Below are 16,041 nucleotides of genomic sequence, written 5' to 3'. Positions count from 1 at the left end.
AAGCAGCAAGGAGACACCATGCCACTCTGTGTTCGGGAACAGACACCATCTTTAAAATTTAAGGTTAAACTCACAATGTTCCGTTTTGATAAAGCCTATAGGGCTGGATCAGGTGAGTCCTGAACCATCTGGATCAGGTGAGTCCTGAACCAGCCCTTAGTTATAATGCTATAGGTCTAGGTTGCTGGGGAGCTCCCATCATGCACTGACCACTTCTCCCCTTCTTTCAGTCTCTCTGCCCCCACATTCATTTATTTTATTTTTTTACTACATCACTAACTTTGTGCTCTCTCTCTCTCTCTCTCTCTCTCTCTCTCTCTCTCTCTCTCTCTCTCTCTCTCTCTCTCTCTCTCTCTCTCTGCATGTATCTCTGTCTCCAGAGCTGCAGGATAACAACAATTATTAATACTATTATTGTTGTTCACTATTATTATTATTATTATGTTAATTGTTGCTGATATCATTAATAACATCTTTACACTCTTATCGTTTTTTTTATTTTAACTAGTAAAAGTGTTTCTGGTCTCTCTGTGCTCTCTCTCTCCCTCTCCTCCCCCACCCCCTTATCTTTCTCTCTCTTCTCCCCTCTCCTCCCCATTTTCTCCCCTGCTCACAACAACCGGTCGAGGCAGATGGCCGCCCCCACACTGAGTCGTGTTCTAAAGGTTTCTTCTAGTTAATGAGGGAGTTTTTTTCTCTCCACAGTCGCCAAAGTGCTGCTCATTGTGGGAACTGCTGAGTTTCTCTATCATATTTAAGGTCTTGACCTTCAGTATAAAGTGCCTTGAGATAATGTATTTTATGTTTGGCGCTATACAAATAAAATTGAATTTACTTGAATTGCTCGCTGCAGTTCCACTCCTTCTGGATCATAAACCTTGATTAGGCTCAACAATTTCACTTTCATCATTTATTACTTTACTCTCATAAATTTACCCCATTTTTCCTCATAATATTATGACTTTATTTGGACTCAGTCCCTATATTCAGATATTATTCCTTTGCACCGTCATGTGTGGAATAGTCTGCTCTCTTTACACCATTCATACAGGAAATGACACTGTGATTTATCAGTAATTTCTGCTGTGCATTATGGGCCATAATCTAAATCATTACTGATTTAGTAATGAAAATAAAAAAGCACATGTATTGTCGAAAAATGCCTGTTATAATCTACTCGGAAAGACTTGAGTGTCTTTTTTTCTCCTTGCAGCCCACATTGGAACCATTAGGTGACTCACCACACAGGCACACAGCCTAGCAAAGCTCCAAAGTGAGTGCACATCAAAATATGTACGAGAAAAAAAAACTACATACATAGATGAACACTTTAATGGGCTGTAATGGCTCAAGGACTGCATTCCACTCTGAGTCATTATTTTTCAGTTTTTTTCTCTCTGTCTCTTTTGCAAACCAACAAATGATGCATTAAAACTATTAGTCACATTGGACAGAATGCCATTAGTGAGTTGTTTTCCCACGATTAGTTTACTTGTTTATATCATCTGGCTTTAATGTGTCCGTGTTGGATGCGACATCACAGGCTTGTGTTATGTTAAACAGAAAGTGTATCTGGAGGAGTTTGATCTGGAACAGCACCGGCCAAACTGGCTTCTGATGTGCTGCTGACACAAAACCCCCTTGGGTGGGATCTTCTCTGGCTCTGGCACAGGGGAGCAGAGGCTCGCGGCCTGAGCCAGCTAGGGAAAGAACAGAGGCTCCGAAAAACCCATAGCCTGAGAGCGGTGCGTGTGTGTGTGTTGTGTGTGTGTGTGTGTGTGTGTGTGTGTGTGTGTGTGTGTGTGTGTGTGTGCACTTTCTCTCTCAGGCTTGCACGTCCCCATTTAAACTGCTCCTTTGAGATGGGGTGAGAAGGAAACACATATGCCAAAGTCATAATCCGAATTATAAAGAATCGTAAAAAGTTACAGATTGTTCTGGATCGCATATTTGCTCGGCTCGCTGCTTTATGCCACATCAGCGTCTGGGGGGTTTGGCAGCTGTTACCAAAGACACAGAGGGAATCACTGACCTGAGTTTGATCAAATACTTTGTGTCCTAGAATAAATGTTGCTGCATTAAGAGGATGAAGACAAATCCAAATAAATGTCAAATCATTTTGTTCCAATTAAAACGGAACTCAAAGACGATCGCTCACTAAGTTGTTCAGCCTTAATATTATGGTCTAATGCTACTCAACATTGTAACAGTAATTACAAATAAGTTGATTATACAGTGTTTGGTTGTTTTTTTTTACACTGTGGAAATGCTAGCCCGCAGCGGCCTGGGCCACCCTCTGTGTTTCCTGACAATGGAAAAAGACCATACAGTAAACCACTGAGGAGCACAGCCTGTCTGAACACACACCAGAGGAAAACACTTTGTTCGGTTCTGCACAGACAGGCACAGAGACTGAGAGAGACAGTTCAGGCACAAGTGAGGGGAGAGGGAGCTCACGTGGCTCATTCAGTGAGGCAAGAAGAGAGGGAAGGCTGTGAAAACGAGAGCGGAAAGATCGTCATGTTTGCCGTCTATGACAGCAGGGGAGTCTTTACAGAAATTACATGAAAAGAACAAATTAAACTCAATTGTATTTCTCCAAAACAATCGAAAACAAGGTTAGATATTAAACTTGAAACTGTCAAATGTTGTGTTATTTATTTATTTATTTTCAAACTGGGAACGAGGAAACAGAACCGAACAGGTCAAAACAGTCAGAGACAGAGAGAAGTCTGAAATGACAGGGAGGTTTTGCACAGTCGGTGACCAGATGTTAGACCAGTCCATCAACCCATCGCTCTGCAAGCGTGTGGGATGTGCCGGAGGAGGGAAAACATGTGAGTGACAGCAGCGGTGCTTTGTGTGCAGCCTGCAGAATCAGCACTAATACAACCACAAGGTTTCTGCTGGGTCTTAAAAAGTCTACATAGATAAGATAGTTAAATCAACTGCAGGCCTTAGGGTTAGGGTTAGGCTTGAGGCTAGGGTTAGGTCTGACCCTGACATTAAAAATATCACATACCAGGTCTGAAGTACATTTAAGTAGGACTTAATTACATTTAAGTTCATTTAACACTATTACACTTCTATCAAAAAGAAACATTTTAACGGTATGCATAGTTTGGAAGGTCTATCTTTCTTCTAGATCTTTCTCAATGATACAAATATTTGCACGCTGTAGTAATACTACAAACAAGACCAACGTAGTACTGGTAACTACACTTGACTTGGCAGTGGGAAAGACTATACCTCATGCTCATGTGGTTTGTAAGACAACGTGGGATTTCAAGGGTTATTCTCTACGAGGCTACTTCACCTTATCTTAAAATATGGAGAAGTGTAAGTAATTCTGGGACTGATATTCCTTCATATCTGTCACCCTCGCCATAGGTTTTAAATCTCACTCATTATGGTCTGAAAAAGTCTTTAACTAAGCGTGTTTCCTTTTAGACTGCGGCTACTGGGACTGTGGGACGTGTGAGAAGGGAATACCTCTGCCAAGGCTCAAGCCCAATCTCACCATGTCCAAGAAATAAAAATGAATCAATAAATCATGGATCCGCTCTAAAGTAGAATGGGTTCTTTCTTGCATCATGGCCCAACATTTTCACAAGATTTCATGGAAATACGTTTATTATTTTTTGGGTAATCCTGCTTACAAACAAACAAATGTCATTGTAAACATAACCCCCTTGCCAGATGTAACTAAATGGTTGAAATCCACTATAACTTACATCCATTATTATGGATTGGACGCTAAGTTTAATCTTACGATGGAACATGTCATGTAGATATAGTTTACAATTGTATTGGCCATATCATAAAAGAAATTAACCTGGTATTCCAGAATAGTTTTTGCCACTCTGCTACCTGGTAATTCAAAACATCACTTTGCTGTTGTCCCATCAGGCACACAATGGAGTCAGGACATGATGGCAGTAGCTGCAGGTTTAAAATCTATCTCTTGCGAAGGTTAAATTTTTAAAATCCAAAATGCAGACAAGACAATGACTGGTTGGTGCAGCGAAGAGTGATTAACGTGAAACGACGTGCTTACTGAGTCTCCTGTAGGCTACACGGGCAAACACAAAGTCCAAATACTCAAATGGACAACGAACTAAGTTGAAGACACGATGAATCGCCAGGGAGTTGGGACAAAAAGTACAAGGTTAAACGGAGGAGATGAACAGAGCAGACGAACTGATGAAGAGGACTGGTGAGCAGAGACGAAATACACAAGGGAGGCCGGAGTAATCAGACACAAGTGAAACACTTGGGCCAGGAAAGAACGACTCTTACTCCTACTCTTACTACGTACTATATCACGAATTAGAACAAAAAGTATTCCTGCAACTACGAGTCTGGGAAGAATAATGCTGCACATAAAAAGAACATATTATGGTCTTTTGCTCAGGATAAAATACCACAAAGACCTATTCTTCTTCCTCTAATTGTCCCTGGAGAGAACAGGGAACTACTCCCCCATGCTTCTATAATGCCTCTAACTCAGCATGGATTCTGCAAGAGCACCCTAGGCCTATATTTGTCTACATACAGATATAGAGAGCGTCTTAGTGCAGTTGTACGTCTAGTGCAGTCGACTTGCACGTCTATTGATTGCATCTTTAAGAAAACCATGCAACAAAAGGAAAGACCATGCAATATCCCCACAAAATGACACAAACTAAGCTCTGTGGTGACAGCACTATTCCCTAAAAATACCTCAGAACTATTATACCTAGGCTTTTAACAATATTTGATCATATTATTTATTTATTTATTTACTTCATCTGTATTGCTATAATGCATCATCGCCATTTCCTTTGTCCAGCTTGACTTGTTGTTCTGACTGGGAAGCTCTGAAATATCTCATGTTTGTCTGATGAATGCCATCCAAGGTAAAATAACAACTTAGTGCCAGGAAAGCTAATGTTTATTTTTTTGGGGGAAAACACACAGTTTATCCCTTGAGGAGAAAAAAAAAATCTATTGGATCTTATCAGTGGGTAGTTGTGAGAGGCAGAGATAAGGGAGCCGCAGGGAGAGGAATTGGCTGCAGATACCAGACAGGAGACAGTGCACGCTGCATGGGCCATTGAGCAATGGAGGGGGGGTATAATTTTGGGGATAGAATTGTTGGACCCTATATGCACATGGGAATACGACTGTGGGTATGTGGCTGTGGTTTGTGCGTCTTTGAATGTTACACTGGGAGAATGAGCCTGATCCCATGTGTGAGTGTGTGTGTGTAAGTGTGTGTGGACAGTGTGTGTCTGGGTGTGAAAACCCATTCCTCTGCTGATGCGTCTCGGTTCCATTTGCAGACGGCGTACCAGTGAGTGAAACCCCATTATCAGGCTGAAGCAGGGCCTTCTCACTCCAGACTGCTGAACCATAATGAGCTCCTCACAGCAGCCAACTTGTCTGCCCAAATAAATCACTTTCTCCTCCATGTGCACACCATACACACACACACACACACACACACACACACACACACACACACACACACACACACACACACACACACACACACACACACACACACACACACACACACACGCACACACATCTCCATTAGACCTGCTCAGGATGCACATATACTGAATAACTATCAAACCCTGACACTCCAGTCCAGTGACTACAGAGGACACAAAGGTGAGGGTTTTCTTTCCTTACATCAACACACGGGGATCAACCTCTCTCCAAGCTTCTATGTAAGTATCATGTGTGTCTTCTACTGCAATGCCTGCAGTCAAAAGTACAAAAATGACAGTTTTTGCTGAGCAGCAATGGCTCTCAGAAAAGCGCATATCTCTGCCAAGGCCCAATATTCCCCTTAAAGTCAATCAAGCTGCACCATATTCTACAGCCTAAATATCAAGATCCTGAATTACTCTCTGGGAAAATGGTGAAAATGTTCAAAAAAAAAAAGCCTCATTTCATAATGTTAAAAAAGAGCTTATCAGGATCTGCACAAAAATGTATTGCGATCTTCCATGACCTATATACCACACTTTTCCACCAAGTTTCGTGGTAATCCGTTCTGTTGTTTTTGTGTGATCCAGCTGACCAACCAACCAACCAACCAACCAACAAACAGACAGGGGTGAAAACATAACCTCCCCCGATGGAGGTAGCTGCTAAAATGATCAAAAGTCAAATCTACACCATAAACAGTTCAAACAAAAATTCAACATTTGTAACCTCGATGAAAGTGAACTTTAATGCAGTACTAGATTGGTTTTAGCTATACGTAGTTTCACTTTTACCCTTGGATGATACCGTGTTTCATGTCCAGCCTCCTCAAAAAGCTTTTCAAATTGAATGTAACAATTTACCAACCAAAAGTTTCTTATTCTCTCCTAAGAAATCATCTTTAAATGTGTCCGTCAATTCTGTGTTTTTTGGAAAATGCATGCGGAAAGCGGAGACCTCCAGAGACCTCACAGGGAAACGTGCTGATGAGCGCCGATGCACTCACAAGGATTCTCTCTGAGAACGTGTGTCAAATATCAGTTAATGGACCACAAGTTCAAAGTTGTATCTCGCAGCAAGAGCAAATGCCTCGGTAACACGTGTGAATCAACCAGCTGTCTGTTACAACCTTTGATGTGCGGCCAAGTTGATGATGGGTGGGATTTCAAAGACATCTTACAGATCAATCCAAAATATTCTGAATCCTCCAAATGTCTGTGAAATATGTGTTTCTATATTTGAAATTATATCAAAAAAAGCATAGATATACTCAGTCGGTTTTTGGATAACAGCCTTAAGCTTTCCATTCTGCCTCCCACTTGGCTGAAACAGGAGCATCAGCTGTAGAGTCCATTTGCCAAGGTTCTCTGATGTAACGCAACAGTAAAGAGATCTGCTACATCCCTTACTGACCCATCACCGACAACCACATCCAAGTAGTTTAAAATATGTGGAGCTGCGTGCCTGGACTACAGAGTCACATTTAAAGAAATTCAACTTTCACTGGACAAGATTCCAATAAAAGAACATCGAAACAGCATGAAGACACCCTTGGGTCCTTGCTGTAGCACGTAAACCATCTGATTATGTTATTTGTCAATACGCACCATTGCAGGTTTTCCCATTATGTGAAGAACAGACCCAGTCATGGCACTCGCAGCGGGGCCCGTAGAACTTCCCTGGTTCGGTGGCCGTGCAGACGCAGATGCCGCAGTCACACTTGCCCCTCCCACTGCATATCTTGCCGTCTGGTGTGCGGCAGCGGCGCAGGGAGGAGTCGGTGGACAGCCGACACACGCCACCCGCCTGGCTGGGAAAACAATAAATAGAAAAGGACGGGTCAATCTTTTGAGGTCAAGGGTCAAGTGTGATACCACCTGTACAGTACTTTAAAGTACCTTTGCTCGGGTGGGGCAGCGACATCTTCCTTTATACATCAGAAACAATCAATTCAAGATGTTCGCTATGTGTAGCATTTATAGTTTGAATACAAACATTCAACAAATCCTTTTCCCATGAACACAGTGTTAGATGAATTTTCATTCACATACAAAATTAAGCATTTTATAGTCATATTTTATTACCTGAATTTTTTATCCTGAGCCATTTAATTTGAATCGTAGGTTGTTTGTCCCTTCTTTTAGTTTACGACCCATTCGACTGTATCAGACCTTCGCTGAAAACTACATAAAGTTGTGGAACAGTCACAGTTTGGGAAAAGATCTTTGTTTGCGCTTAAAAAAAGGTATTTCTTAAGTTTTAGAGGACCTTTGTCATCATGGTTACAATTATGGGTTAAAGGGTTAAAGTTGTGTTTAATTGGAACAGCGTGGGTTTAACATGTGAAAGGAGCAGCGGAAACTCCTAATTACATCAGCCACCACAAACTTAATGAAGGTTCGTAATAAGCTGCTTATGCAGATGACCTATAGATTTACCAGAGGACAGTCTTGTTTGGGGCCATATCAAGAAAAAAAAGCTTCGGAAACACACACTTGCGAGAAAGAATGTGGACGATTAGGTTAATAAACCATTCAGGGAGCACACTTCAGCATATACAGTATGTTACTGAGCTTCGTCTTTATACTCCAGTGGCTCTCTCTCAGTGAGGTTTGTTTCATTTGGATGCCGTCTGACATTCTTTTTCTTTTCCTGCCCCTCTCTTGATGTTGGCCAGCTGTCCACTTTGGTAACAGTAGACACATTTCAAATAATCAGCCGAGTTCCTGACACACCCAATAAAATCAAATACAGATTGTGAGTGTGTGCGTGTGTGTGTGTGTGTGTGTGAGTGTGTGTGTGTTCCTTGTGTTTTTCACCCATCAAGAGCCTGTTTAGTCTTGACTTCTTTAAGCAGCACAATGAATTTGGAATACATCTGTTGATCAGTCTGAGCCCTCATCCTTTACCAAGACCAGATGACTTTCTACCATCCACTTTTTTTTTTACCATCAGCTGATCTTCATTAGTATTGTTGCGTCAGCTGTGAGCTTGAACTGCTGCTGCCGAGGGTGTTTGGGCTACAGGAGGTTTCGGCCTTGGCAACACGGGACTCGGTCATGATGGTAAGGAGAACAATGATAATGGGATAATCTTCCCGTGTCTGGCTTCACTGTCTCGCTGCCCAAACCTGGAAGCAGGGAGTCTGGAAATCTCCCTTCCTCTCAAGTGGAAACTTTGAAATTTCATCAGATTTTGGCACCGTGAGCCTCGTCTAACTGCAGCTTTTTTTCAAGCTAAGAAAGTGGGGCATGTTAACTGCTGACGGCCTGATTGATCACCAATGCTGACTGCACCCGGAAAACACAGGTGTTCAGGACCGAGGAGACACCTGCTCGGCCATCTCTTTTTACAATTTGTTTCAAATTAGACTGATGGCTACGCCACAACTGCATATCCTGAGCCAGAGCATGCCAGTCTCCTTTTTTTACATTGCACCTATGTTTCATGTTTGTATGTATTTCATGCTTATTAATCCCCCATGAGTCTGTCTGTATGACGAGGCTTTGTCAAAGAAGCCATTTGAGTCCACTCTGGAGATTATCTTGAATTGACACAACTTTGTGGATTGCACCGACCTTGGCAAGTATGTAAATGACCAGTCTGTGCTCCCTGTTAGTTTACCTGACACCTTATTGTTATTATACTACGTTATTATTTGACCTCACTTAGTCAAGGGTATTTAACTAGAAAGGCTCGCGGTAGAGTGCATACCTCCATCACGACTAATCTAACTAACTAATATCTCGATGCATTAAAAAAAATCCCCCATGAAAGTGATACAAATTTCTTGGATCTGACCACTGATCAATACCAAAATTGAATGGGTTGTTTTCTGATCCATACAACATACTTCAAACAAACATGTTTGATGAACACATAACCTCCTTGGCATGGGTCATGAAGTTTTCAGTAAGGACCTGTGGGTGACATACTTAGTTTAGTTTCATATAGTATTGAAAGTAACTATCCAAACCCATAAATCATAAGAAATGGCTGTCTTTGTGGATGTTGTGTGGGATGCACTTTGTAAAACATGTATATTTCCTAGCACTCGCCTGTGCTGAGGCTACGAAGCGTAACCTTCATTACTGACTGCTTTACACTTACGGTTTATTTTTTCACACTGCCAACTTGGTATGATGAAACACCCGGTAAACAAACAACCGAAAGATTATTTTGTATGCGTGTAAGAAAAACCGAGGAAAACAGTGTAATCGCAGCAATTCCCAGGAGCTGTTGCTTTCTGTAGTAAACCATGTGTGGGTTTGCTGCTGCTGTAGCTGCACTGCACAGTGGGACATACACAACATGATCATTGCACAGGCACGGTGCACGTGCTTGGAGTAAACACCCGCTCTGCAGCTGAGTTCAATTCAAATCACGTGGCAACATTCACAGTTCTGCTGACGGGGCTCAACTTTTAAAAGACCAATATACAGAAATTGATCTTGAACACTCATAGTTTATCCAAAAGCAGTGATTTCATACAATGTTTTTCAAAGATATTCTTATTAATTGCAAATTTGGTTTTAGAAAAAAACGCGACATTTGAAGTACTCAGGTAACATAAGAACAGAACATAGTACGGAGTCAAAAGGCACATGGTAGACAGGAGGTGAATATAAATCATATTGATTTTGGAAAAACAGAAAAATAAACTAATTGGGCTGAAGCTTCTTTTGCACCAAACTCATGACCATGAAGTCTCCAACCATGTGTATCAAAAGGAAAATAAATGAATGTCTCAAGTTTCAAAAAGTGCCATGCAACATTAGATAACACATTTATAAAAACAAACTTTACCCCGTGACTTGGCATGCAGAATTACATTTTTTGCCGAATAAAAGCATAAAGAACCTGCACAAAAAAGGTAAGTTCCAAAGTACAGGCATTCCTGAACTTTTTCATATTACGCACTCCAAATGTCTTTGTCAGCAAAACTCTGCACCTCCCTCTTGCTCCGTGCTATCCAGACGACCCCAAAAACAAATAAGAACAAACAAAGCTGTGCGGAAACCCACCTCACTGATTGCAACAAAGTGTCCTCCACGGCAGAGAGCAGAATCAGCAACACCGGCACCAACATGGACTGCAACAAAACCTCAGTGTGCATGTTTAAATCCCAAAGAAACCTGAAGTAAAGTAGCTTGAAGGAATTTCACAGGCTCTCTCTCCTTAAACAGACAGGACAGGAAGAGAGAGTGAGGGGGGGGAAAGAAAAGGAGAGAAGGAGAGTAAGAGCGGCAGGCTGGCCTGTACTGGCTCAATCCCTTCAGAGGCCAACAGTTCCTTTCCATACAAGTGCCTTTGATTAGTCTTGACTCTCCGACACAGTCCTGGGCAGGAGCTGGAGCGGGGAAAACTGCCAAAATGAAAAGTTAAGTCACCAGTTTGAGATGTAATTAGAAGCAGACTCATTTCTTTTTTTTTTTTTACTTTTTCCCCTTCGTTTTCCAGATGATCTCTTTATGGGTCTGTAGTTTTTTTTTGTATGTATTTGTCTTGATCTGTAATATATAAGAGCATTAATCAATCCCTACCCCTAATGTGTATTTTCCTCAGAAGACGTCTTGGCACGTCATGAAAGGAAAAGCAGATGTGGGAAAATGGTGTCTGTTTCCCATTTAGCTTCGATGAGTTCAGGATCCTATATATCCTATTGTGCATGGCAGCTTCCTATCAGTCTGTCACTATCAGGGCTTGTTGCTTCACTTAAATGGACATTTGCATTTACCATTGTTATTAGTCTTTTCTATGGCAAGTCAAAATATGTGCTGTAAAAAAGAGCTTATATGTCACATCAACAAAGAATGAAGAATCAAGTGTGCTTGAAACAATATTGCACGATAAATTATACACATTTTGACTCTGATTTGCAGCAATGTATTTTCCATTATCTGAAAATACTCTCTGCCATATGATGACAATCAAAGTACTGCAATGTGTCGGATGTGTTAACTGAACAGGATCCCAGATTCCAAACAAAATATTAAATGTAGTTACCATGATGCAGCAAAACCTTTTATACAGAGGAAGTCTCAATATACTACTCACAAAAACCAAAGTTAATCAACAGAGAAATGTTTAAGCCATGTTTAAACAAACATTTATTTATATCTTGCGATGAAAATACCCCAGTTTTCAACTACAACCTCACTGTTGCATATTGACCATGCATGGTCCAGTCATCCAAAGTTTAACCCAGTCATTTTTAAGTAATCAAGGTATTAGTATGTTTACATTTCTAATACATTCTACATTATTGATTCATTGTAATTGACTGGGCCAATAACCTGCAGAACCAGCCACGTTTGGCCTATGCCTGAGCTATCTGCACATTTTGTGCTCTTGCAGCATCTGAATTTCCTATTACAGGCCCAGGCCAAGGAAAGGACAAGCCTGTCAGCTGATGTGGAAGTTGCACCTTTAACTCTCACAGAGGCTCTTCACTGCCCTGAGTGGACCTGACAGCAGTGTCGTCAAATCAATAAGTTATGGACACTTTGATCATAGACATACTGTACATGTAGAAATGTGTTTTGAGTTTTTACCTATAAAATAGTGGCTATGTATTATCATTATTATGAGTATTATTATTATTATTATTATTAGTAGTAGTAGTGGTAGTAGTAATATTATTATTATTTCTTATTATAGTAGTATTAGTATTATTAATATTAATATTAATACTATTTCTAGTTATATTATTATTATTATTATTATTATGAGTAGTAGTATTAGTAGTAATATTATTATGGTTACTGTTGTAAAAAATCTAAACAACAGAGAACAGAAAGTGGTGATGCAGCAATATGGGGGACCTCTAGCTGTCGCCATGGAGACGGCTGCGCGCCTCCGCTGCACGCGCTGGTCCTGTGGATGTGATTTCAGTGTGCGCGCTCCCGCTCCCTGCTCCCACACCGTCCCTGCACACCCGGAAAACAGCTGATGTCATGGACAGCACGAGACGCGGCGGATAAGGGAAATCCTCCTGTCGTAAGTGACTCAGCGGGCTTTCTTCCCCCGTGTGCGTGAGTGAGTGTGCGTGTGTGTGCGCGTGTGGACCGAGCATCCAGCTGTTGTGCTGTGAGGATGCGGCCGATGCTCGGTGCAGCTGCGCGCTAGCATGTTGCTCCTCCAGGAAGTGAGGACGGTGTCCTCCTCGGGACTAGGCCGTGGTGACACCTCGTCGTGTGTCCTCCACAGAATCACGCGGACAGGTGGTCACGGAGCGCGCCGGCTCCGTCCAGCATCCACGCCGCCCCGCAGTTTCCTTTACGTCCCGCGTTTATCTCGGTTTTTAGCCGATTAGCCTTCGCTCTCGTTTCCATAGTAACCTTGGCTCCATCGATGTCAGTCATTCAGCTTCCTCCCCCCCCCCCCCCCCATTACGTGTCGTAAACGAGTTTGATCTGTGTCACTGAAGCGTTTGGGGGGATTTGACAGGTGCTCAGTGAAGCCTGTGAGGTCACAGTGGGTCAGACACGGGCCTTCAAACATCAGGTTGTTTGTTTTTCCACAAATGTTTGCCAATATAGATTTGAGTTTTTAATTGTAATGTCAGTGTCAACCTCCTAAAAAAAAAACTGATCATATGTGATGTCAACACTGCAACTGACCATGTTTTCTAAATGCTGCAGAGTTGGAAAACATAGAATGTAACAACAATCTTAACTTGCGAGTTAAATACACTGAGTCAACGATGAGGCTGATTATAAACGTTTGTTGGAGATGACACCTGTAATTGGAGGATGCGTGGCAGAGAGAGCTCAACACACTGCGGATTGAGAAAACACGAGACACACGAGCTGCAAAAAGTCACAACACATGCAAATACAGCAACGTGCTGCAATTAGTGAGAACGACACAGGAAATGTTTCCAGTGGTACCCAAGAGAGTGTTGCACCTGGCTGTAGCTCGATGCTTTTTAAAGTTATCGAAGTCTGCTTCTCGTCAGTGGTGATGGGAGATGTGTTCTGAGTTTGCTCGTGTCGTGACTTTTTTGCAGCCCATGTGTAGTCAAGTTGATGGAGTTGTTTTTTTCTATTTGCATGTGTTTTCTTAGTCTGCAGTGCGTTGAACTCTCTCTGCCACCGTAGGATGAAGTGTGAGGTGGGTGGCTCAGAGATTTAGATTTCTTTCTAACTAGTCAGGATTGAATGACACTGACAATAAATATCCCAAAAGTCTATTTACTATGAAAGGTGATAAAGTTGTACCAATCTGACATATTCATCACTTGACTCTGCTTTATTCCTCACCTCAGTGGCACATTTTAGCTTCTTTAACCTCGTCCCCAAACTTTAGAGGGAAAGAGAGTGTGCTACCTGCAGCACCAGAGTGTATATTTACCTTGGAAATGTCTTGACACTTTTCGTAAAAACTGAAGCAAAGTGCACATATGAAACCGGTTCGTGTGGATTCCCTAAATCTAACTCTCGGCTGTGGTGGAGAATGGTAGAATAGAACTGCATAACTGTGCTGCCCACATCCACCAAACTTTGTCTGTTGTAATTAAGATCACGCTGCCTCAGTTCCCTCTTTATAATAAAACTTAAGCCTCGAAAGTTCTCAACATCCAACAAATACTCAAAGTTACAATTAATCTGCCCAGTGATCACGTCTTGCCTATGAGGAACATGTCCTTTTTTCCAAATGGGAAAGTAATTACGGTCTTCACCACCTATACACCCACATAATAGCACTTAGATCCTGTAATTTTGTTTTCAGTCTTCCTCGCGTCCCCATCTGCATATGTTAAGTGTAGCAATTACACAGGGAAATTGCTTCTAACTACATGGGCTTTTATAGGACGGACAGTTTCTTTTCTTGTCTTCTCTCAATGTACTGTAACTTTCTGTCAATTCAAAACTTTCAAAGTTCAGATAAAATTAATATTATTCATGTGATTTATTTTTGTTTGATCATATTGATTGGTACAGCAGGCGTTTTCATCTCTTCGTTGTTCCTTCTACGACAGCTAAAAACTTATTTTATGATCTCATTTATCATGTTTATTCATTTCATTCGGAACTCTTCATTGCAACTGCAGACACCTTGGATGTCACACACAAACTCAAAATCAAATCACACCCAACTTTTCATGTTTGTTTTGGCGTTTCTGTTGATGTGACAAAAATGTCCAGAGACATCTACAAATTAAATGTATTTCAGTGATTTAAAAAAAAAAAACTTACAAAAATCACAACTCTGACATACTCGTCAGGCCATCCAAACAATTTGACAGTAGATTTATCCATGTCTGAGATTTTTGCCTCTATTCCAGTATAATAAAGATGAATGGAATTCAGCCTGTAGTGCTCCCAGAATTGAAAAATGACGATTACATTTTTAACGGAACCATGTCTTTGATACATTGGGTAAGAAGTCGTAGTAGTTTCAATAGAGTCATTTACTGTCATTTTGTTAAGGTGGCATCAGATATCTTAGATAGAACTTGGACAAATTCAGCACTCACATGTATGCATTGCGCTCCTGATACTACGCGATCACAATTTCCCACACGGATCATAGCTGGCTATTGTATTAACATCTCATTCCAGCTGTCCATGCAATAGTAAATGGAAGTAAATGGGATTTAACTTCAACAATCGTATGAATACCAGGTTCACCGATTAAATTTGCCTCGTATCTCCAGACTAATCTTGTCGTTCGATATCAGTCAGAAGCTGTATTTGCATTACCATGATTTCAATCGAATATTTGCTTGAATGTGAATGGATTTGAATGAATGCCATCCCCCTATTTAAAGTGAATGAGCAGTATATCCTCTGAAGCCCCCAACATGTAACTGTGAGTGCTCCATAAGAAGTTGTTATGTCTTTCTTGTGAGTTGGTTGGACCAAATCAACTACATAGTTACTGTATGCTGCACCATCGCAGCACTTGTGAACATGTTCTCTTACCTCTCTTTACTGCTCTTATGACTGCTACCGTTCACTGACTGCTGCCACAGGACCTCCAGGCCTTTAGGACATTCTCCTTTTTGCATCTCTAGTCTCTCCCCCTCTCCCTCTATCTCCCTCTCTCCGGCTGGTCTCCCCCTCTGTGACCTGGGGATGAACGCACCAATGAGGAGCCTCACAGTGAGTCGCCTGGCCCTGCTCCACCCCATCTTCTTCCACCACAAACACCTCAGTCACTCACTCACTCACAGAGTGTGTTGCATATATGCCTTGATGTCAGACGTGGTGGGCATTCCTGTCTCTATGAGCGTACTGTAGATGTTGGTAGTGTACTGTACACCATATGAGCCATAATGTTGACTAACTGTTGTGTGTCATTCACAGGGTATGCCTGATCGCATGTTATGTGCAGTGCTGGAGCAATTTCAGCTTTACTTTTCCCTTTGGTATGTGCGCTTTGTCTCCATCCAGAGTGTCATTTCTTCTTGTGTTCTTAATTTGAAACGGCCCGTACACGTTTCTTTTTTTTCTGCATACACACGCACACAGACACACACACACACACAAACAGGGGCATTCACAGGCCCACACCAACTGTAGGTTATACAGCCTAATGCGCTGGTGCCGTGGTGTT

At 41.7% G+C, this 16,041-nt stretch overlaps 2 protein-coding genes across 3 annotated transcripts in view; one reads left to right on the top strand and one right to left on the bottom strand.

Moving 5' to 3' along the window:
* The window catches only part of itgbl1 (integrin, beta-like 1), a 40,674-nt gene extending 29,889 nt beyond the window's left edge, over window positions 1–10,785 (bottom strand). The window contains exons 1-2 of the mRNA XM_035174292.2: window positions 10,503–10,785; window positions 7,086–7,288 (exon numbers count right to left, since the gene is read on the bottom strand). Of these exons, the coding sequence (XP_035030183.1) occupies window positions 7,086–7,288; window positions 10,503–10,594 (295 nt within the window). The 5' untranslated portion in view covers window positions 10,595–10,785. The remainder of the gene's footprint in view (window positions 1–7,085; window positions 7,289–10,502) is intronic.
* Window positions 10,786–12,364: 1,579 nt separating this feature from the next.
* The window catches only part of nalcn (sodium leak channel, non-selective), a 62,799-nt gene continuing 59,122 nt past the window's right edge, over window positions 12,365–16,041 (top strand). For both annotated transcript variants that reach the window (XM_035175329.2, XM_035175327.2), the window contains exons 1-2: window positions 12,365–12,477; window positions 15,792–15,853. In XM_035175329.2, the coding sequence (XP_035031220.1) occupies window positions 15,812–15,853 (42 nt within the window). In that variant the 5' untranslated portion in view covers window positions 12,365–12,477; window positions 15,792–15,811. The remainder of the gene's footprint in view (window positions 12,478–15,791; window positions 15,854–16,041) is intronic.

Source organism: Hippoglossus stenolepis, chromosome 13 (assembly GCF_022539355.2).
Source record: "Hippoglossus stenolepis isolate QCI-W04-F060 chromosome 13, HSTE1.2, whole genome shotgun sequence".
Taxonomy (NCBI): domain Eukaryota; kingdom Metazoa; phylum Chordata; class Actinopteri; order Pleuronectiformes; family Pleuronectidae; genus Hippoglossus; species Hippoglossus stenolepis.
The sequence above is the reverse complement of the archived record's forward strand: the minus strand, read 5'-3'. Positions and strand labels throughout refer to the sequence as shown.